This window comes from Colias croceus, chromosome 2 (assembly GCF_905220415.1).
Source record: "Colias croceus chromosome 2, ilColCroc2.1".
In the NCBI taxonomy this organism is placed as follows: Eukaryota; Metazoa; Arthropoda; class Insecta; order Lepidoptera; family Pieridae; genus Colias; species Colias croceus.
Genome location: NC_059538.1, coordinates 7,708,608 through 7,731,654, shown reverse-complemented (window position 1 = coordinate 7,731,654; position 23,047 = coordinate 7,708,608). Strand labels below are relative to the sequence as shown.

Sequence of the window (23,047 nt, the reverse complement as noted above, 5' to 3'; positions counted from 1 at the left end):
AAGTAACTATTTTTTTTTACATTTTTGAAAATCCGTACACGCCAAACCCACCGCTAAAAAGGTTTTTACCATAGAAGCTTTTCTTTTCGAAATTATTTTATCTATCGATTTTGATAAGTCTCGACGGCGCCGTTTAATTACGCCATTTAGCTACCTCGCCTCCCTATCTAGTAGAAATATATATATTATAAAAGTTGTAAGCTGACATTGTCGTTTGAAAGTAGCAAAGTGGTAGCAAAGTACCTACAAGTGTCGTGATAAGTTGTAACTTCATTGTACACAAATGTGGGTAGCTTTCACCGAGTTATTTTAAATAATAATTTACATATTTAGTTCACAATTATGGGGTGTTTTTCGTCTAAGAGTGAGGTACCTAACGTTATTTTTTATTTCATAATTAAAAATCGCTGCTGCTATGTATAACTTGACTCCATGTAAGTACACGTACGTAATATATATTAAGACTCTCATCAATTATTATGCACATAATTCCAGGATTTTCAGCGTTGCAAATATTGCAATAGAAACCCTGTATACGAATCAAACGATATTTGTCATATTTGTAAAGATATAACGCAAAGTTGTTCAGACAAGCAAATATCTTTACCAGTTATAAGACAGCATCAAACTCGAAGTGAAACCCGTGTAAGTGTTTTATTAAATATGAAAATTATACTCACCAATTCCATGTAATATGATAGCTTTATTTTCAAAATGTAAAAAAAACTTATGTAATGTTTTAAACAGTGAAAAGATATTTTGAGCTTTTAAAAATGCCTATTTCAAATACAGACTTAAATTTTTACAGGTTCCATATTTTGGTGAGTACAGGTGTGAATCATGCAAACGTTACTGGGATAGTCGCCTATGTTGGCCGAATTCATATCAAATCTGCAAGAATTGTTCTAAGCCCGTGTATCCCTTTAGACATGTGAGTACACTAGTTTTAAATAATAAAAAAATCGTCATTTTGTAATAGAATATTCAAGTGAAACATAAATAAATTTAATATATGAACATTTTCAGAGGGCATTAGTTTCATCAGATATGACAAATTTGAATGATAGAACCAAAGAACATCCTATAGAACTTTGTGGAAAGTGTAAGCAACTTGGACATCACTGTGGTTCTAAGAAAAGAATATTGCGTAGATAATAAGTTTAATGACATAACTTCTGCCTAACTAAATATTAGGTAATGAAATATATTTTTTTTACTTTTATGTAAAATAATATGTAGGTATGTTATGTAAATTAAATATCTTTTATAAATGCAAAAAATGCATATCATCCTAAAAATATTAAAGAACTAAAATGCCTATTTTTGATGGCAAATAAAACAAAAAAAAAAGTGATATCAGTTTATTTTAAAATGAAATGTTCCCCTGGCTTTTCACAGTTTTTGAAGAATAATGTAATCTTTTCTAAAAATATTTTATTTTTAACTTTTTCACACGTGGACTTCCACATATTTATACTACTTAATTGTTTTTCCGCCATATTAGCAAAAAGAGGCACAACCAGATTACAAAATGATTCTAAATTCTCCTCCTGGACAAAATTTTCTAGTAATATGAACTTTTGCATGACATCAAATACTTGTTGTTCCTCTAAAGGTTCGATTAAAAACATAGACTGTAACAAAATAATTAACATAAAGTAAATTTGCTTGGAATGTACTAGGAATAAAACTATTATAACCAAATTATAAAATATTCTTAAGCTTGAATTAAGGTTTGTGAATATATAATTATAATGCACAAATTAATGAATGTTGATTAAACTACTATTATAACAAACAATTATAGTTTTATTTTTCTACAATCCATTGAATTGAAATAAATTAATAATAAATGAATTATTATAAATACCTTTGTTATGAGGACAAAGTTTTTAAAGCAATACATAATGCCTGCCCATGTTGTTGGAGTGTGATAATTTCTCTCTGCCATTGCAATAAGCAATAAAGAGTCATGGTAAATATTGAATATTTGCTTTTTAGAAAATATATTCAAATTATCCCATATTTGGTGCCATTCTTGCAGTGTAGTGGATGGTAATACCTATAATAGAATTTGTATGAATTTTAATAAAGAGTATAAAATAAAAATATATATTTATGTGAGTAAAGAAGCTGGTAATCATTCACCAATGAGTGTGTGACTAGCTGTGATTTTGTGTGTTTTTCGTAACGTCATACATGGTTTATCCAATACAGAAATAATAAATTCTAACCTAAGCTACTGGTTAAAATGGAAAAATGTCAGGAAAGAATCAGAGAGCCCTAAGATTTTTTGTTTATTACAGTTGCTATCCTTTTTTAAATGCAATGAAACCCTGAATATTTCTACCCCCCAAACACAATCAAAGATAGTTAAACTGTAAAAAATATATATTTATATTTACCTGTGAAAGTCTAGTTGTTAGTAGCTCAACATCCATATCTTTATGTATGTGCACACCCATAACTATTTCCAGAAATGTATCACCGGGGGGGTTCCATAAATGTCTGTAGTAATACATATTCAATGGATTTATATTTTTTAATTTCATTTTCAACCATGCCTTCTCATTATCTGAAAAGAAAAAGGTTGAAATTTTTTTTTTCTATCAATTGCTTGTTTCAATATTCCTATTATTCCATTTTTTTTTTGCCAGTCTTAGTCATTGCAATGCAAACATTTTACAGAAACAACTTGACTGTTACATGTTATAATTAAATGGATGTACATACCAGGTAAATCTTGCGAATAGCTATCTAATATTGACAGTAGGAGCTGTAGTGCCAACTCCAGAGTAGATGGTGCCAAAGTGGTAAATGTTGTAATTTTCCACCTGACTGCATCTAAAACTTGAGCTAACATTGCTAACATGGGCGTCTTATATTCAACAATTTCATCCAAAGAAAATGCATCAACAAGCAGTTTACATTGCATATGTATCTGTATTATATTCTTACTAACAATTCCAGAGTGAAGATTAGGCATGACAACTAAAAGAAATAATTTTTTCCCTGGTATAATATTACAATTTTTAATTTGCCACAAAAACTTTATAAAGTTTTGTACTTTCTCAAATTCAAAATCATCTTGCATCATCTTTTTTGTGACTGTTATAACGCAAGAATCAATTTCTTCACTGTAATAGTAATTTGAAAATGATCCTAAAAATTTCATAACTCTTACCATTATTTCTGTTTGGTGGGCATTTTCACATGCTAAATTGAATATTTTATTGTACACATTCCTAGGACTTTGTAAGAATATTGTCAATGCATCTGATAAATCAGCATCTTTTGATGTAGTTAGCTTATTGAAGGTTTCTGTTAACATGTTATTAAATTGTGATGTCATTAAGTCATCATTGAATACTGTATCATTAAAATGTTCCTTTACAATATTCATTTTGTCTTCAACACTACAATGTTGAAACACTTTAATTAAGAGTGTTTGTATATATTCAGCATTAGAATTTGTTCTTAAATATTCTTTGCATCTTTTAAACAAATCACAGCAGTCCTCATTATTGAATGCTGTTAGATTGAAACTAATTTGTTCTACAAGTATTATATCATCAAAAATATTATCTCTATGCAATAACGCTTTAATCCACTTATCCTTTTCTTCACTATTTGTAATATTCTGAACAATGGCATCACTATTGAGATCATTGATAACATCTACACATTCAATTGGTTTAAAACATATCTGTTCCATCATATTAATAACAGGATGCTCACAAATAGAATTGATATTTATTAATGTATTTTTTACAGTGTAACATAGTTCACCGATGGTTTGTTGCATACTTTTATTTTTGTCCTCAAATTCACTCCAGGCGCAGTAAATTTCAACACTTACTTCCATAACAAGTTCTTTAGATGTATCAAGCAACATTACATTGCAATTATCTATTGATTCTTTTATATCTTTATTTGAACATGTTTCTAAATTCACTTCATTGCAAGTGTCATTATGGCATCCTTCCAAATAAGTTAACTCATAAATCTCATGCATATCAGGTGGTTTTAACTTCTGAGTTTGAGTATATTGGTTAAAACATTCACTTAGCACCAAGAGCATTGTATGCAGATTATCTCCAACATACTTATATTTTTCATCTCTCTTTAACATTTCAAGTTTCATGGCATTTGGAGGTTCATAAAAATATTTTAGACATGTGTGAAAATTATTAACAGCTTGTGTTAATTCTTGATTTTTTAATTTGAAAAACAACAACCTACAAATAAACCTGTAACAGGCTGTAACAAGTGTTTTAAGTTGATTGAAACACTGCCTTGGATGAAAATATTTGAAATTTTCAATTAGTATATCTGACACTTCTAATGAAAGCTGTGGATATGAAAATACAATAATTTCATAAATAAAATTATCCATATTAAGTTTCCACAGTATTTCACTGAGTAAACACGCTGGAATTGTTGGCACAGTCCATATTACAGATCCTATCTCATCTAATTCCACTAGTTCTTGTAAGATAACCAAATCTGCATTAAGCACAATATAGAGGGAAAATTTTCTCACTGTGTCATTGATTTTATTATCCAAGTTGAAATTGTTTAATCCTTTTTCATTCATAAAATCCTGTAAGCTTTTTATAACTGCTTCAATTTTCTTTTCATTCCCTAAAAAAAAACAATTTTTTAATTTTTTTATGACATAGACTTGCAAATAGAATAATTATTATTATTAAATGAATAGTGTAAAGTAGTATAAAATTACCTCCTCTGCCAGTAATTCTTGAAAAGGCGCAAGAGCTATCTAAAGACACAATAGATCCCTGAAAAGCGCTTAGCTCAGGTGTAAAATCCATGATAACGTTTACTGTAAATAATTTACAAAATGTGCATCAAACTTTACAAAAAATATCTTCTTTCCAAGCAGAATAGTTCTAAAAACAAAATTGCCTTAGACTATTTTTTCTTCATTGAGTTGTAATGATGAAACAGCTGCTGCTTTCCTTAATGTTTCGTATTTATTTATAACAAAATAAATTTATTTTCGTGTTTTTCAATAAACGTTTGAAATCTAATTCACATTTGCGATTTGTGACAACTGAGCACTGACAACTAACGTAGTTACAACTGACAGTTGACATTAATAAAAACGTTCATGAATTGATCGTACAAAGTAATCATAAAATTATATTTTTTATTTAATAATAAATATAGGTACTTTATTTTATTCAGAGACTTCCGCCGCGGAAGGATTAGGTGGTTAAGGAAATCTTCTAATTATTATTAGCTTAGGTTTGATAAGCACTTACGCTATAGTAGAGCCATTTTAATAGGCAACATTTGACAGTTCAACAAAATTCAACAACGTAACCTAGTAACGACGACATAGAATAACATGATATTTCATTTTGTTAGAACTGCAAATTTGCTTAACTTTTTTCAATTATGATTACATATTTATAATAATAATGACCGATACAAGAAATTTTAAGATTTCATTCTACTGATAAACCATACTAAACATAATAAACAATTTCTGAATTGAAGAACTGACGTCGCTACAATTTTGTGTCAATAAACTTTTTTCTTTTTAAATAGCAGAGACGTTACTCTAAAAATCGAAATCTGACATCTAGAATCGAATGCATTGATTACTTGTGAATAAAAATCATCATAAATTAGTTTCTCAGTCTACGTCATAAATTAATAAATTCGATTGACAAATGTTTCAAATCCGTATCGATTAATTCACTTTAATCGATGTTTTTAAGCAGGTTACCTCTCTTCGAAGATAAAATTGATAGACGTCAAATGTTGCCTATTAATAAAAGGCCCTACTCACGGTTCAACACAACCCACAATCTGCTGACACAATTTGTTACAGTCGCGATTGAGCGTTCTCTACTCACGATTCATCCAACCCTCAATCTGATGACACAATTTCATTCCGCGATTGCTTGCCACAACGTGTGCACGTCACGTTGATGCCTGGCCTGATGCTAAACCTCAACGCAATAATACGCATTATTAATGGATATACTAATTTATGAAATATAAGATAATTATCTTTGTAAAGCTTGTATTTTTTCCAATTTTATTGATAGATTTCAAGGGCTATAAAGTATAAACGGCTATAAAATATAAACATCTTCCTCAAATATGTAAAAATGTCTTTCCCGCGTTTAACTCAAAACCGCCATTTTGCGATTACTGCGCAGCGCGATTGAGCCGAGATTGGAGCAATCACAATACTCACGTTTCAACACGCACACAATCTGCTGAGACAATTTGTCGGGTTGCTTCCGCGCCGATCCAATACGCAACATGTTGGGTTACGCCCCCAACGTGCCCTCAACTATACTATTCACGACACAATCTGTCAGCTCACTGCAGATTGTGTCAACAGATTGTTACTGAAATTGAATCGTGAGTAGGCTTCTTTAGTCGTCAAGTTGTTGAACTGAATTCAGATTGTCAATGTCACGTAATGCAGCAGCCAAGAGACCCTATATTACTTGCTCTGTGCTCTCTTTGCTCTGTGCCAAGAGACAACACAGTCAACAATAATAAAAAATAATTCACATAAAATAAATAGAGAAAGCTAAGTAAAATAGAAATAAGGAAAATTTATTCAATGTACTAAACAAAACTGTACAGTGTGTAGAAAAAGAAAGAATGTTTGATTCATAGGTAATGAAGAAAATTATTAATACATATTTATTTATTTAAACATTATAATGTTTTTTGATGTACTTATGTATATTGTAATGTAACCATGGAATATAATATGTTCGTTATTATATTCCTAGCCGTAATTCCATATTTGTTTTCGTTGAATGGTGATTTTGTTTTTGACGATTCTGAAGCCATTCTAAAAAATAAAGATATATCGTCGCAATCATGGATAGAACCTTTTTATCATGACTTCTGGGGCACCAACATGAAAAGTAAAGAGAGCCACAAGTCATATCGACCCCTAACAATTTTAAGTTTCAAGTATGTTTATTTATTTGCAATATATTTTTGTTTTTTAAACATAATCTCTCATAAGTAACACATTTTCTCTGATATTTTAGGTTGAACCGCCTGTTAAATGGAGGAGTACTGTCTGCATATCAATTCAAAATAACAAACGCTGCATTGCATGTTTTGTGTTGTGTTATCGTATGGATAACGTATAGAACAATTTTAACCCAAATTCAATTTAGTTCCAGTAAGGAAAGTGTGTCAAATATCGCATATTTAGCTACTATGCTATTTTGTATTCACCCTGTTCATGTGGAAGCTGTATGTGGTATTGTTGGGAGAGCTGATTTATTAGCTGCTATAACATTCTTTTCATCATTCCTGATGTATGCCAAGGCTCTTAGAAACTCACATTTCTCCTATTTGTACCTTATTCTTGCCATCCTATTTGCTGGATTATCTATGATGTTTAAGGAAAATGGTATAACAGCATTGGTATGTTATTGTTCTCTATTTATAAAACTTTTATGTATTTTATTGTAAATTAATAGTATTCACATTACAGGGATTTTGTATGATATATGAATTAATTATGAATATACAAGCTATGGAAAGAAAGAATCCTGGATATTTTCAAACATGTTTTGGAAATTTTGCATACAATTTGAAATCAAGTTTTCGACTTCTATTTTTATTAGCTTCTATTATTGTAATGCTGTATTTGAGATGGTCTGTGATGGGCGGAGAAAAACCAATCTTCAAAAACACTGATAACCCTGCTGCTTTTAGTCCTGATTTTTTTACAAGGGTACAGTAGATTTCAATATAACTAATTTATGAACTTTATTACTATTAAATTACTTCTTATTTAATATCTTTAAATTGATAACAAATTTGTTTTCAGGTATTAACTTACAACTATATTTATTTCATTAATGCTCTTATTTTTATTTGGCCATATTGGCTGTGCTATGATTGGTCCATGGGATGTATTCCAATAATTAAGGAATTCACAGATTTTAGGATTATATTTATTATCTTACTATATTTTTTTGGGTCTTTAACCTTACTCTCCATTCTTGGTAGGAACCGGCTGCAATCTAAAAGGTGAGATGGAAATAAAAAGCTGTTTAAAAATACATATTTAAAATTAGTTTTAATTCTTTATCAGTTCGAGTTTAGAAATTGAGTAAATAACTTGAGGATCCAGAATTGAGAGGAGCAGAGAAGTTTGTTGTTGAATTAGATGTATCATTTGATATTTTACATATACATATTTCCAAATTTATATGTATTAATATTTATATATCAAAGTTCCATTTGAAAATGACGGTTATGTTCTAAATCCTCATAGTTCTGTGTTGTAAAATCAATGAATTTAAGAATGCTCTATTGTTTCAGACTTATTATTCTGTCATGCAGTCTCGTGATTGTTCCATTCTTACCGGCATCAAACTTATTCTTCCCTGTTGGTTTTGTTATTGCTGAAAGAATTCTATACATTCCATCAGCTGGCTATTGCCTGCTTGTTGCTGTAGGATTTCATAAAATCCTTCAGAGAAGACCCTTGAATATTCCTAGAAATGTAAGTAAGCAATTAATACTAGGAGAAGCATATATTTTATTTATGTCTAATTTTAAACAGAAGGATTTTCTAGAAACTAGGTATGTTGAAATATTCTTACTTCCTTTTCCCATTATGTTATTAGTTATTACTTAACACATTTAATTTCCAGGTCATGATGGTTATTTATTTCTTTTTAATAATATTATATGCGCTAAGAAGCTATCAGCGATCATTTGAGTGGCAGACTGAATATAAATTATTTACAAGTGGTCTCCTTGTTTGTCCTTTGAATGCCAAAGTCCACTACAATGTCGCAAAGGCTGCAGATGCTAAGGGAAATGTTACTTGGGCAATTAATGAGTATAAGATAGCAATAAGGCAGGTAAAATGTGTATTTTTTTCTTAATGTAAGTTCAGCTCTGATTCATGTATGCATGATTATAATGTATAACCAAATAAAGTTTATTAGCAAATTCAATCTCTTGAGTCATGATGATATTATGAATTATTGAATTTAATATAATTTTAATAAGTTAATGATTGTTCTCTAACCTTTTTTAGATTACATCCTGAATACTACCAAGCAATGAATAATTTGGCGAATCTTTTAAAAAATAAAAAACAATTTGTGGATGCTGAATACTATCTCAGAAAGGCTATATCATTGAAGTAGGTAACAAAGTCGTTATTAACTATTTTTTATCTCGGCTAGTATATTTTAAATGTCATCTAGTTTTTTATTACAACATTTTTATATAACAATTTATATTTTGTGATATTTCAGAGAAGATTTTCCAGCAGCTTGGATGAATTTAGGTATCGTTTTGGCGAGTATCAAGAATTTTGAGGAGTCAGAAAAAGCTTACCACAATGCACTGAAGTATCGAAAGCTTTATCCTGATTGTCATTATAATTTAGGAAATTTGGTTAGTATATTTCTTGAGCATCGAGCATAGCTAGAAATTATAAAGTTTCTTAACCCATTGAGCGGTTAACCCAAACCCATTAACCCAACAGCGGCCCGATCGGTCCACGACACAATAGATTTTCTATTGTGTCTGTGATTCCGGGGGCTGAGTTATTAAATAATCTTTTTAACTATATAGATTGAGCTCTATCATAATATGCAGTAGAGATACCTCTCGGTATTTAATGATGTACCTATTGAAAGTCAACTATTTTTTAAGCTATTGCATAGCTTCTATCGCGGGCCTTGAGCGCGGGGACCGAATCGAGAAATTCCGTAACGAAAAAACCTCACGCTCCCAACTCCGACGAGCGGAGGTGTGGCTTGAAGGCATGCTATGTAATAGCATTACCGCGGCAGTCCCCGAGTGCCACACGTCTTTTTTTAAGCTATGCTTATAATGTTCGTTTAACATCCCTCCCTTACTGATAAAACCCCTTATTTAATGATTGTTATAATATATTTTTTTGCAGTATCTTGAGCTTAACAAAACTAATATTGCTGTAGATCATTGGTTCAAAGCAATACAATTAAACCCTAAACACAATTCTGCATGGACTAATTTGCTTGCGTTGTTGGATAACACAGGTACCTATGTATTTACTATTTATGTATTTCTAAACTAGGATCAATAGCTTATTAAATATGTCTATATATTCTTGTAAATTTGCTACAGTACCTACTGCTGAATTGTTTCAAAATGTGATCTAGTTATAGAGACTGATAAATAAACATCCATACTTACATCGAGTCAAAATTTTTACATTTATTTGTTATGCAACAAAATATTTAATATAATTTTAGATCAAATCAACAAGGCATTAAAACTAATACCTCAAGCACTAGAGGAATTACCAGAGTCTCCTTCGGTTATATTTGCGATCGCAAATATTTACGGAAAAATAGATGAATATAATGAAGCAGAGAGGCACTTTTTGGCGTCAATACAATTATTTGGTAATCACGTCAAGCCCATTCATTATGCGAATCTTGGTAAGATATTTACTAGCTGCGCTTCACGGTTTCACCCACGTGGCTCCGCTCCTGTTTTTCTTAGCGTAATGATATAGCCTTCCTCGATAAATCGGCTATCTACCACCGGACATCATTGGTATTGACCGCCTCCTTGGTGAGCGTAGAACCGAGGGGTCCTGGGTTCGATTCCCGGTGGAGACGAAGAAAAAAAATGGTCTCGGTCTGGTAGGATACAGAAGGCTGATCACCTACTTATCCCTAAGTAAAATCGATCAGTGAAACATATGTATGCATAATGCATCTGCCCCTTTTCCCACTACGGGGACACAGGACTTCACTTCTCTAACAAGTAACACCGGACATCAAGTCAAATCGGACCAGTAGTTCCTGAGATTAGCGCGTTCAAACGAACAAACTCTTCAGCTTTATAATATGAGTATAGAATTATATGTACATATAATAAAGTATAGATATTAATCGAAAACTTTGTATCACTGATGAATGATGAATTGATGACTTTTTTAAATACCAATTAATAAATATTCAATAATACGAGGTGTTCTTTGCAATAACTTTTTAATAATAACTTCTTGGTCTAAAGAAGACTGATTCGTGTAATTATATTTTTTTCAGGAGTTCTCTACCATCGTTGGAAAAAATACGACCTGGCGGAAACAATGTATAAAAAAGCTTTAGAAATTCAACCAAACTTTCAAAGTGCACGCAAGAATTTAGAGAGTTTAAAAAAGTTAAGATTAAAAATAAAACTGTGATTTATCTTTTATTTTCTCCCTATCTAGTCATACCTTTACTCCAACAATTATTGATCTGAATTCTTCATTCTTATTTGCAATGCTGCAGGTTTTCTAAAATTTACATCTATTATATTATATACGAGCACTAAACTGTAAATTATAGGTACCTACCAAGTACCTACAGTGTCCATTTGTACAAGATGTCAATTAGACAATTCTGAAAATAATTTCTATATTATTTACTTGAAATTACTACTGAATTTAGCTCTGATATAAGCTTAGATATAAGGATATAAGTATGTCATTAGAAGACAACAACTTTAATCCGCTTAACCTAAAACATAAAAAAATTCATTTTAAAACTAGACAAGAACAAGAAAAACAGAAAATAGATACATTGAGACAAAAAGAATTACATGGAAGACACCTAAAAGAACTAGAAGAATCCTACATAGATCTACAAGCGTCCAACGAATGGTTGAAAAATGCTACTTGTTCCCTGAAACTGAAGGCTTTGCAATAGCAATACAAGATCAAGTCATCAATACCAGAAACTACAAAAAATACATACTTAAAGAAAATATACCAACGAATAGATGCCGCAAATGCCAGAGACAGCCCGAAACAATACAGCACATTACGGAAGCATGCTCTAGTTTAGCACAAAATGATTACACACATCGGCACAACCAGGTAGTTCATTATCTTCATCAAAAGTTAGCTATAAAATATAATTTTAATAAAGGAAAGCTTATACCATATTACAATTATAAACCAAAACCCGTATTAGATAGCCCAACATCTAAAATCTATTTCGACCGCGCTATTCTTACCGATAGAACCACTCATTTTAATAGACCAGATATAACCCTCGTAAATAAAATCACAAAAACTGCTTATCTCATTGACGTCACCATCCCCAACACACACAACATACAAAAATCAATTAGCGAAAAGCTTCACAAATACACCGAACTTAAAGAAGAAATTCTCCGAATATGGAACCTTAGGACTGTTTACATTATTCCAATAGTTTTGTCATGTACTGGAGTTATCCCAACTAATTTACACCATAGCCTGAAACTTCTAGATCTACCAAAAAATACATACACTACAATGCAAAAGGCAGCTATATTAAATACTTGTCGTATTGTGCGAAAATTTCTAAGTGACAGCGAAACTACTGTAACCGATACTTAAACCTAAGTTACCTAGGGTCTTGGCTAAATAGCCCGCGCCCCTAGCAAACAAACCACTGAAAAGGGAGAAATAAAACAATAAAATAATAAAATAATAATAATTTATTAATTATATCAACTTCTAGGATTTTCTTGGCAGACATCACTATTCCACATGACGACAATCTTGTTAAGGCCGAGGCAGATAAACGGCTCAAATATCTGGATCTGGCGCACGAGGTTTTCGAGATGTGGGACGGTGTGTCTGCCGAGATAATCCCCATAGTTGTGTCCACCAATGGGCTGGATTCCTACCTCCTTAAACCCTCGTCTGTCGGAACACAGATCTGTGCCAAAAATTTTGTACCCGTAGTCTGTCGGGGCACAGATCTGTGCCAAATCACCGCCGGTTGGAAATTGGCTCATTGTAACGCAAATATAGTTCAAATCTGCATAAACGACTATTTAATTGATAGCTTATGAATTACTGAATATTTAAAGTCCATCCAATAATAATTTGACCGATAAATATTCGAAATATAACAGTAATTATGTCATACTTTAGTCGAGTAACTTTTAACTTTTAAAGTTTTACAAAATGTAAAATTTTGCGGAAAGTTGAAAAACGGTAATTATTTATTGGTCTTTTTATTATTATTGACTATATAACCTAATGTTTATGTGCCGAAATAATGAAAATTACCAGCAATTATACCATAAATAATGGTTTCAAATATGTATCTATCACTTAACTGTACGTTGCTTAGTTTTTGACCCCTGGTAAATCATATTTTTTTTTACATATTGTATTTGTTCTTTACATCATTTTACGAGAAATTTTATGAAGAATTTAATGATATAATTCAAAATTTGATACTGTGTTCCATTTTAGAGATATTTCGTTTTCAAATCAAAACCGACAATAATTTCCCCGTAAAATCCGCATACAGGATGTTCACAAATTCAACGTCACTATTTTTTAAATTTCGTCTTAATTAAATTTTTCATTTTCATACAAAATAAAATGTACATGATAATATGTTTTGTTTATATTGAAAGGTATCGTTTTTGTGGTATTTATAATTGTCCTCAGGTTAAAAACGATATACATAATCAACTACAAAAATTATAGTCCGTAACCTGCTTACGAAAAAATTCCAGAGACACATTTTCTTTCTTAATTCTTTTAGTTTTAGTATATTATGGTTAAAAGTGTATATATATGCTGGAAAAATAGTAAAAAAACCTACAAACAACAATGAACAAGGGAACAATGGTTTTCACTATGACCTATATATAGGACAAAGTGATACTATGTAATTTGTGTAGGACAAACTCAAAAAGAAATTTAACACTTTAATTGTACAACATATTATTATTTATTGGGGAACCTTAAGTTTCAGAAAAAATAAAAAGCCGGCCAAGTGCGAGTCGGACTCGCGCACCGAGGGCTTCGTACAAACTTATTTTTTTTATTATGCTGTAGGTATCTTTTAAATTGTAAATCTGAGTTTTAAATGTGAATATCAAGTTAATACACGTAGGCGTTCATAGTAGTTGAAAGTTGAAATTATTAAGTACTTTTTTATTTGTAAATGGCAATTAAAAATCATGTTCTTTGCAATTATTCTTATGTCTGTTTTTATAAAACATTGCTTTTTACCAAATTTAAAGATTTTATGTACTTGGGAAGTACCCTGTCGGTTTTGATTGCCTTGCAAATGTCAAAATTTGCTAAAAATTGCAGTATTAACGGCTGCATCCCAAAGGGTTTGGTTTTTAAGGGTCCAGAACCCTAATAAGATTACGTCTGTCCATCCCATCTGCCCATCTGTCTGTCTGTCTGTCAAGACCCATTTTATAAGGAGCGCGTAATGTGACATTTAACTGAAATTTATATTGATTACTTGAGTCGATTGAAGCTGCGAAAAAATCAAACTTATAAACCAACGCAATCAAAAGATACAGCAATTTCGACATTAGCAAGGGAATCGACACCTACAGGGTACTTTCCGTGTACGTAGAGTTTTGAAATTGGGGTAAAATAAGCTCTTATAGCGCAGATTGAGGAATAATTTCGAAAATCATAAAATTTTAGAGTTCCAACATAATAAAAAATTGGTTTGTTCGGAGCCCTCGGTGTGCGAGTTTTTTATTCTTATGTACTATATGTAGTACATTCGTAGGCAGAACGTCATAGATGTAGATCGCTGTCTGAAGACGATTATTTTTTGCATTCATGACTTTAAATAGCCTTGGAACATTACAGATTTAATAAAACGAATTAAATGCATCATTTGCAGTACGCCTGAAAATATAAATCTATCCTCTCATTTTGTAAATGACTAGCGATAACAATTATTGTATTTTTGGTGTCAAAACTGCTTCTATTACCCAGAAGAAGAAAGCAATTTTTTTATTTGAAGATATCACATTGCTGTCTAAAACTATATAATCAATAATTACTTATTTGTTAGGTAACCCTAAATAAACTTCCACCTTGATATTTTAATTTTCATTTGAAGATAAAAATATCTAAGTAACTATTTGATAGGATTACCTTTTTCCGATTCGTAAGCATTTGAGTATCAATAAAAGAGAATTCAAATGGAACAACGATCCTTGTGGCAATGGAAGACAAGACACTCCAAGGCTTACTTCAACAATAGGACGTAACAGTATTTGAAATCAAGAAAATATAACTCTGTATACTTTGTCAAATGAACAGATAATAATACTTACACGATCAGTGTCTGGGAATTTGCAGCTTTTAATTCCTGATACCAGGATTATTCATGAAATTCTACACATTACGTTTTATTTTATTCCAATCAAAATATTTTTAAGTTCCATGCCGTTTGTGTACTACGGACTTAGTAGTTAGGACTAAACTACTGAACCGATTTTAATACAATTTTACCGATTAGTTTATATCTTAATTACAATATGCTTGGAAATACTGCATGTATTGAAGTAAAATAAAAACTAGATTGGATAGCTTTCATCACTTTCCTGATCAAATTCAAGTGGAACCTCGTGGTAATAAATCGTCGTCTCAAGGCGGTCGTTGTGTTCGATATATTACAAGAAATAATGAACAGAAGTTCGTTCTGTTCGACGTTATTTGTGCTAAGTTGCAAATATTCCTATTAATTGGCCAATATTGGCGTCAACATCACACATTACAACCACATGAGTATATAAATAGTACAGACACAAAGCTTCATAACAATTTTTTATAGTGCTATCAGTTAAATAAAATTTATTTAAGTACTTACCTATTATTTCAATCCGTTAGATGATTGATATTTTTTTAAGAATCTCTGTACTATTTATTTACTCATAAGCTAATTTAGCCCACGGACAAAATTATTTGAGTAACGAGTGGCTAAGTTATATGCATAAATAGGATTGGGAGCGTTAATTTTATTAAGGCATAACGTTCATTTTTTTAATAAAACAATAATATGATACGATTCTTTCTTCTATACAACTAGGGACATAATAATATAATGATTTTCATTTAGTATGTTTTCTGATTCCTATTATTTGTTGATTTTTAGAATGATAAGTATAACATTTAGATGTATAATATCATTTATATGTAATTGTTTATTTATTCTGAATCTTTAAGTTTATTGATTTTTATCCTTTACATAAGCTGTATTTTATAAAAAATGTTTCAAACTCAAATTTCCGTAAATTTTTGATTTATAAATTAAATGTAACGGTTTATAATTAAGTTATGGTATAATTAAATGTAGATTTCACATTTGTACAGCTTAGACATTTTTCTGAATGGATACAGTGCCTTTCGATTTGTAGTTGGACAACATTTCATATTATACGATTACTAGCTTCCGCCCGCGACTCCGTCCGCACGGAAAAAATTAAGATTTTTTCTACGTATTTTTCCGGGATAAAAAGTATCCTATTTTACGCCCAGGATAATAAGGTATAATTATACCAAGTTTCATCGAAACCGAAACCTTAGTTTTCACGTGATGCCTTCACATACAGACAGACAGACAGACAATAATTTTTTTAATCACATATTTGGGCTTGGTATCGATCCAGTAACACCCCCTGCTATTTATATTTTCAATATTTTCAATGTACAGAATTGACCCTTCTACAGATTTATTATATGTATAGATAATAATTAAGAGCATGAAAGAAAAAAAAAGCATTTCTTCATAATGCTACTGTTACCACAAAAAATATTTTCTTAAATGCAAATTTTAAGAGAAAATAAATTAGACATGTGGAGACGTTATACATACAGACGTTAGAACAAAGCCCACTATAAGAATAACGTCATTTAGGAATAAGACGATTTTTAAACATTAATAAAAACCTAAATATTTCCAAAAAGTAAAAATTACTGTTAGTTTTTATCTAGTTTTGATTAAAATAAAAATAAAAACAAGTAGCAAAAAATTTTGAAATGTTGTCATTTTGGAGCACCCTGTAAAGTCTGTATTTGTATGAACATGATTGGAGATCGCGCCCGCTTATGCTCATGCGTAAACGATGATATTCATAATCAACTTTCTCGAATTTTTATTAAATAAACCTATGTTTTTGTTATATTCACTCAAAAGATTGTCTATTCTAGTATGAAAATACAAAAATAAAAATCTAAAATACCTTGATATTATTTTTTTATGAGTATTTTTCTTTACAATGTAACATTTATTCAAAATATGTGGGAAAAAATGCTTCTAATAAGTAAAATAAGCATGCCAGGGAGTAAGTAAGGTAACTAATATAAAGTTTGGTTATCTAGTTAGCATCAAAATTTACAAGAGTCTCACAGGTTAAAGTTTATATCACAAATTTTAATATCGAAAAAAATCGGCAAATCAGCGCCGAAAGCTCGAATTTGCCCGACAGACAGCACCTTTTTGAGGCGGCGCGCCGCGACAGCTGAGGGGTTAAAACAATATTTAAGGAGGTTGGATTTACCGGTGAAGCCCATGACAGTGGGGATAAAGCGGGCAGTCCTTCTGGATAACGCTCGGATAGTCCGTAGATTACATTGGGGCTGTCCCGCACACGGCGCACCAGGGATGTGCATCTCTTTAGCATTGTAGCATAAAAACAGTCTATACAAGCTTCTGCAAACATCCCTGCGGCGACATAGAAGAGACAGTGAAGCTGGCAGCGAGCGGTTGCAGCGTGTGCTTGATGTCGAGCGCGGTGCGCGGGTCTCGCAGCGCGGCGGCCGCGTGCGCCAGCTGCAGCGCGCAGTCGGGCGCCGCGCCGGCCGGCAACGCCGCGCACTCGCGCTCCAGCGCGCTGCCCACGCACGTTAGTAGCTCCGAGAAGCCGAGCGAGATTGCCGCACGGCGCAGTCTGTTCAACTCCTGTATGAAAATTGTTGGTTTATTTGCTATGCCGGGCTATGCACGTCTCCATCGGGAACGTACAATACAAATAATAGTACAGGGGCGCATTGTACGATCTGAGTTAGTTGTGATAGTTTAATTTGTTAAGGTGACTTCTGTAATGTGTATACTTTATATTTGTATAACGAACCGCCAGCGAAATATAAAGTAAAATTAGAATTTGATTGAATGTTCACTTTAAATTTTGTATTTATTTATTTACTAATAAAACAACCATGGAAAACATATCACAAAAACAAGTTCTAACCACCAAATGACCTGAATGAATGATGAATGAGAAATGACAAATAAAGTGCACAAAGTGTAGGTACCTTATACAAATGTTGTGTCTTGTCCGGCAACTTCCTCGCGTGTCTGAGCACTTTCTGCACGTCAGCGAGCAGCGCGTGCGGGCGAGCCCACGCGCAGCCCGACCCGCCGCCGCTGTACGAGCGCCATGAGCGCACTGGAAACGTCTCCGCTGAAAATAAAATGAATAAATAAATTTTAATAATTACATATTATATAGTTTTATTTTTTAAATATCAAAGAGTACCTTGTTAACTGATTTTTAAGAACGTATAATGAAAAATAAGGATGTTATAAAAAAGAAAAACTTTAAAAAAATTATGAAAAAAAAAGACTACATTACTCAATTTTTTTTATCGATGTTTTATAGTGCTCACCATTGTTAGCGGTCTCGTCAGCGGGCCCCAGCTGGTCGAGCGCGCCGAGCCAGGGCGCGGCGGACGCGCCCGGGCGCAGCGCGCTCAGCAGCAGGCACGAGCGCCGCGCGCGCGACGCCTCGCACCACGCCGACAGCGTGCCCCACCAGTCGGCGCCGAGCTGCACTATCGCTGACATACCTTCCACCTACGCATTTTTGCGTTTTTATTTATTACGTGCCAGTGTAAAATAAAACTATAATATGGTATACGACGTACGTTGTTACACTTACAATACATATAAACTGACGTAGAAGCGGAGTATGCCAATAAACTAGCAGTTAAAACCTTTCCTCGTTAGACAAAGATAGAATATAAATTTTAAAAATTTGTCGATAAGTTAGCAACGTAACCGACTAAACGCAACACAACTAATTTAACTTATTCAATGTATTTATTATTTATATACCTGTAATAAATAATATTTTATTTGTCTAAAATTCGAAAGATTTATAAATAACATTACCTTAAGTGCACCATGGAGTAATACACAAAAGTTTGGAACTTTACTGGGATCAGACATATCTTCGTCAGTTGAACCATCAGTACTTGAGCCTTCCTAGAATTGAAATATAGAAAAATAAAAAAAATAAAAACTTTAAAAAGCCAGCAGCTATCAATGAATAAATAATTTTACCTTAGTAGGTGTTTTAGATCCATAATTCTCCCGATTCGCATTATTATTATTACCCGATTGAGCTTGCGGTATTATAAGATGTTTGCTTATAGCTATTGGTGTACCTGAAAACGAAACATAATTTTTTATTTAAGTACTTATATCCCCATTTTCATCATGCTGTATGTACTTGTATCAATGTAGAAGATGATAAATGTGAATAAACATCTCCATACCTAAATCCTGTTGTGTTATAAATCCAATGACATGTAGTTGGTGAGAAATTGTATAAGTAGCAGATAGGCCCTCGTGTGAAGCCGGTTGTGGCGCGGGAAACAATTGCACTCGAGCTTCTAACTGCCCACACTTGAGCGAACACCAGAATTCTTGATATTGCTGTTCACAGAGACGGGTCATTGCGGCTACAACCTGAAATATGTTTGCAGGTTAATAAATTGATGCAATCAAGTCCCGTTTATACGAAATAAGTTTTTTTTTTTTTTTTTTTTCGAATTTGATATATTATAATATTATATATTATGTTGTAATAAAATAATAAATAAAATTTCAAAATTAAGGTTAATTACTCAATTTAATGTATTTAATAATGCTTCCGTATGGAGATTAGAGGACTTAAACTGAACTTCGATTTAATTACTTAAAAAAGCGGTAGGAGAAAATCAGAAAAGCTAGTGAATTATAATGTAAAAAAAATGATTGATTCAAGAGAATTGGTTTGAAAATTCAGACCATAAGTTAATATAATATATTTGACTTTAGTAACAAAAATAAATGAAAAATTTAGTGACCAAACTCACTCCAGGTACATTTAACTGATCAGGACAATAGATGGCACCTCTTGAAATATTACCCGTGGAACTGTTGGCATTGCTTGCTAGATCTACAATCTTCTGATAAAGTGGCATGGCTGAAATCATCATCAATGATCAAGAATTTCATTCACAAGCATTATCCATACTTACTAATATTATAAATGCGAAAGTAACTCTGTCTGTCTGTCTGTTACTCAATCACGCCTTAACTACTGCACCCATTTTCATGAAATTTGGTATAGAGATATTTTGATACGTGAGAAAGGACATAGGATAGGTTTTATCCTGGAAATCCCACGGGAACGGTTTTACTGGTTTTTCTTTGACTGCGCGGGCGATGTCGCCATTGGAAAGCTAGTTTCTCATAATGCAGAAACAAAAGTACATACATATTTACGTAAAGGAAACCAAAATAGGCATGTAAGATCTATACATACAAATTTAGTACAAAAATTTAATAATAATGTATCTTACCATGTTGTAAACTTGTGTCATGTGGTCCTACGACTGGCAATACATGTATTCGTACAGGGTAAGTAGGAGGTAAAGGGAGGGCTTGCATAATGCGGTTCCTTCCAATAGTACCAACTCCACAACTTCCATCTGTAACCTATTACAATATAATTATAAGAACATTTCATATTCATTTCTATTTAGTAATTAGATGATATGGTAAGTACAGAAGTAAAGAATTTCTGTTATAAATCAGAAATATATTATATCCAGTAAAATATTAATATCTTGTCTCTGAATCACAAAACAGAGAAGTAAAACAATGAAAATGATTACCAATATTATCTGTACAGGGGTTTGATAGCCCCATTCATTAAGAATGAGTTGATTGACACCAAGGAGCGCAGTTTCTATACATGTTTTGTCTCCTTCTTCAAGATGTGGAAGTTTTGCTCTGATATTATCATATTCTCGAGTAAATGGTATTGCAACTGGAACAAGAAAAATCAAAATTCAGTTTAATTAAACAACTGGTTCGCAGTTAAAAGACAATCAAAAAGCAAATAACCTATTTACCTTCATAAGCAGATGAAAAAGTAACAAGTGCAACATATTCAAGTTTTGTATGTACGCATAAATAATCCAAGAAGGTATTGATAGCCGCTGAAGCAATAGTTAGCCTGGTTTGAGTTTCTGTGGAGTCCGAAGAGGGAACCGGTCGGCTCATGGAGAGAGACACATCGAGTAATATTACAGTAGGCATTGCGACTATTTTAATAAATCAATGGATAATTTTTGTGCTTAAAATTTATATAATTTCCATATAGCTTTCATACTTTGGCACATTAATAAATATACCACAACAAACTCGAATTTCAACCACCTATCAACCACAATTTCAATTTTCAACACAATATTTTGATTTTTGACAGCGTTTGTACGTCGGCTGTCGGCTGACATTGACATATATTAACGTCCATATTTTTTTTAAATGTACATTTATACAGATTAAAAAATATTATTTAGTCTGGTTTCCCTTCAAAACGTTTAAAAATATTATAGGAAAGAGCCAAATGGGGGCATTTGGAGCATATGTGGAGCATATAGAAGCCAATGTGTAGACTATATTTGTAATTTAAGAATATGGTTATTTAATGGGTTCTGACGTGGCTCACTCAAGTTCTTACGAATACGCGAACCCACAAAATTAGGACCCATATTTGCAAAAGTTTTTTCCATACACGAACGCAAACTAACGAATTCTAGGAATATTTGCAGGTTTTAATGCTACTGCATTAACCGGGACAGAGGATGTTAAAAAAGAACGTAAAAATTTAAAGAAACAAACGAACGAAAAAATATTATTATATTAATATTTATAATAATTATTTATAATATTGTGTCAATTCTTTTATGTCGAGTTACCTACTGATATGAGCTAATTATTGGATTGATCATTGAACATTTTTAGTTACTTTTATAGCAAGGAATATTTGAAAAAAAAAAATGAAGTCTCAAAATTTTTTTATTCCCTAAGAAATCTTCAAATAATTAAGAACTTTTCACGTATGTCTACTTGCTCAGCCATAGGAAGAAAAACCAACATTACATAATTTGATAACTCAGACCAATATCAAAGCCTACTAGTTGATAAAACCGTTAATTATTTTGCCAAACTGTTATCATTTTTGCAAATGGAGGATACGGATAATAATACCGCATTTCAAGAGGATATAGAATACGATGATTATGAATTTCATTATAATTTTATAACAATACCATGGGATGAACGTACGCGTACCAGCAAAATAAGTATCGTTGCGTTATTGGCAGCAATTTTTATAGCAATTTTAGGCATTGTCTTCAACAATTTTATTATACATTATAGAGGTTTCAATGCGCAGTTACTAAATGCTGATACAAAAATAGATTGTAACTTAGTCAAAATCGATATGTATCAATATGTGGCTCGAATTCAATCGATAGTCAATCTCGAATTAATATGCGTGGGGGCTGTGCTTTCAAAAACTTCAGTTTTGGCGCATGAATTGTGTCTTAGATCTGGTTCTGTTCGGCTACATTTAGGCAGTCCAATAGAGTAAGAACAATTTTATTTGGTTGTTCATTACTTCTAAATGGATTAAAAATATTTAAATAGGTATGATAAATATGTTTATTTCCAGCCCACAATGTAAAAAAGGGTTTCCAGTCGATGTTTTTGAAGCAATTCCTCATGAAGGTGTCGTGACAAAGGCTCTTGTACTTTTATCAAGTTATGAAGATATGTCGAAATGTGCCACCTCAATAAAAATAGCAGAACAAATAAACTTTAAATCTAAAGCATACGTAATAGGCAGACCCTTTCGTGGGGGCCGGTCACTGTCATTTCAACTTGCAACAATTGCTCAAAAATCGGATAATGTAACAATAGAATGGAGAAATAATTTAAAAAGAAATAATGTGATTTGCGTAAAAGATTTGAAAAAATGTCCAGTGAGAGCTGGGGATTTGTTAGTACAAGACGGGCATTTATTAGGGCTGGCTTCGACGAGTTCTAAAGATGGAGGAGCCAGTCCTATTGCATGTTTTGCTAATTTGAGTCTTGTACATGATGAGATAAAATTGTTGGATTTAAAAGTTGCTTAA

General features: G+C 32.2%; 5 protein-coding genes across 5 annotated transcripts; 3 read left to right on the top strand and 2 right to left on the bottom strand.

Annotated features, from left to right (window-relative positions):
* Nucleotides 1-188: 188 nt before the first annotated feature.
* Nucleotides 189-1,801, top strand: LOC123701722 (zinc finger CCHC domain-containing protein 24-like). Its single transcript, XM_045649233.1, has 4 exons — nucleotides 189-369; nucleotides 496-645; nucleotides 809-931; nucleotides 1,027-1,801. Exons 1-4 carry the CDS (start codon nucleotides 343-345, stop codon nucleotides 1,153-1,155), a joined length of 429 nt encoding a protein of 142 aa, XP_045505189.1. The 5' UTR covers nucleotides 189-342; the 3' UTR covers nucleotides 1,156-1,801.
* On the bottom strand, nucleotides 1,348-5,066 carry LOC123701702. Its single transcript, XM_045649210.1, has 5 exons — nucleotides 4,742-5,066; nucleotides 2,734-4,644; nucleotides 2,406-2,575; nucleotides 1,871-2,062; nucleotides 1,348-1,634 (listed from the first exon to the last, which is right to left on the bottom strand). The coding sequence occupies exons 1-5, from the start codon at nucleotides 4,830-4,832 to the stop codon at nucleotides 1,362-1,364; spliced, it is 2,637 nt and encodes an 878-aa protein (XP_045505166.1). The 5' UTR covers nucleotides 4,833-5,066; the 3' UTR covers nucleotides 1,348-1,361.
* Nucleotides 5,067-6,528: 1,462 nt separating this feature from the next.
* On the top strand, nucleotides 6,529-11,224 carry LOC123701712 (protein O-mannosyl-transferase TMTC4-like). The gene is made up of 11 exons (XM_045649221.1): nucleotides 6,529-6,972; nucleotides 7,053-7,437; nucleotides 7,508-7,750; nucleotides 7,847-8,049; nucleotides 8,344-8,527; nucleotides 8,679-8,887; nucleotides 9,071-9,178; nucleotides 9,294-9,435; nucleotides 9,950-10,064; nucleotides 10,281-10,469; nucleotides 11,085-11,224. Exons 1-11 carry the CDS (start codon nucleotides 6,752-6,754, stop codon nucleotides 11,222-11,224), a joined length of 2,139 nt encoding a protein of 712 aa, XP_045505177.1. The 5' UTR covers nucleotides 6,529-6,751.
* Nucleotides 11,225-12,489: 1,265 nt separating this feature from the next.
* Nucleotides 12,490-21,292, bottom strand: LOC123702467 (integrator complex subunit 14). Its single transcript, XM_045650231.1, has 11 exons — nucleotides 20,978-21,292; nucleotides 20,738-20,892; nucleotides 20,423-20,558; nucleotides 19,934-20,043; nucleotides 19,352-19,544; nucleotides 19,137-19,240; nucleotides 18,966-19,058; nucleotides 18,461-18,647; nucleotides 18,107-18,255; nucleotides 17,329-17,753; nucleotides 12,490-12,710 (listed from the first exon to the last, which is right to left on the bottom strand). Exons 1-10 carry the CDS (start codon nucleotides 21,162-21,164, stop codon nucleotides 17,493-17,495), a joined length of 1,575 nt encoding a protein of 524 aa, XP_045506187.1. The 5' UTR covers nucleotides 21,165-21,292; the 3' UTR covers nucleotides 12,490-12,710; nucleotides 17,329-17,492.
* An 803-nt stretch (nucleotides 21,293-22,095) lies between these two features.
* On the top strand, nucleotides 22,096-23,047 carry LOC123700062. Its single transcript, XM_045647179.1, has 2 exons — nucleotides 22,096-22,499; nucleotides 22,585-23,047. The coding sequence occupies exons 1-2, from the start codon at nucleotides 22,096-22,098 to the stop codon at nucleotides 23,045-23,047; spliced, it is 867 nt and encodes a 288-aa protein (XP_045503135.1).

Excerpts from the sequence above, each read along its gene's own strand:
- LOC123701702 (XM_045649210.1), bottom strand. The coding sequence starts at position 4,832 with ATGGATTTTACACCTGAGCTAAGCGCTTTTCAGGGATCTATTGTGTCT. Across the intron at positions 2,063-2,405 it reads TAACAACTAGACTTTCACAG|GTATTACCATCCACTACACT; the intron begins GTAAATATAAAT and ends ATTCTATTATAG. Across the intron at positions 1,635-1,870 it reads ACTTTGTCCTCATAACAAAG|TCTATGTTTTTAATCGAACC; the intron begins GTATTTATAATA and ends ATTTTGTTACAG.
- LOC123702467 (XM_045650231.1), bottom strand. The coding sequence starts at position 21,164 with ATGCCTACTGTAATATTACTCGATGTGTCTCTCTCCATGAGCCGACCG. Across the intron at positions 19,059-19,136 it reads GATCTAAAACACCTACTAAG|GAAGGCTCAAGTACTGATGG; the intron begins GTAAAATTATTT and ends TTTCAATTCTAG. Across the intron at positions 18,256-18,460 it reads TGACGAGACCGCTAACAATG|CGGAGACGTTTCCAGTGCGC; the intron begins GTGAGCACTATA and ends TTTTATTTTCAG.
- LOC123701722 (XM_045649233.1), top strand. The coding sequence starts at position 343 with ATGGGGTGTTTTTCGTCTAAGAGTGAG. Across the intron at positions 370-495 it reads GTTTTTCGTCTAAGAGTGAG|GATTTTCAGCGTTGCAAATA; the intron begins GTACCTAACGTT and ends ACATAATTCCAG. Across the intron at positions 646-808 it reads AAACTCGAAGTGAAACCCGT|GTTCCATATTTTGGTGAGTA; the intron begins GTAAGTGTTTTA and ends AAATTTTTACAG.
- LOC123701712 (XM_045649221.1), top strand. The coding sequence starts at position 6,752 with ATGGAATATAATATGTTCGTTATTATATTCCTAGCCGTAATTCCATAT. Across the intron at positions 7,438-7,507 it reads AAAATGGTATAACAGCATTG|GGATTTTGTATGATATATGA; the intron begins GTATGTTATTGT and ends TTCACATTACAG. Across the intron at positions 8,528-8,678 it reads CCTTGAATATTCCTAGAAAT|GTCATGATGGTTATTTATTT; the intron begins GTAAGTAAGCAA and ends TTTAATTTCCAG.
- LOC123700062 (XM_045647179.1), top strand. The coding sequence starts at position 22,096 with ATGGAGGATACGGATAATAATACCGCATTTCAAGAGGATATAGAATAC. Across the intron at positions 22,500-22,584 it reads CATTTAGGCAGTCCAATAGA|CCCACAATGTAAAAAAGGGT; the intron begins GTAAGAACAATT and ends GTTTATTTCCAG.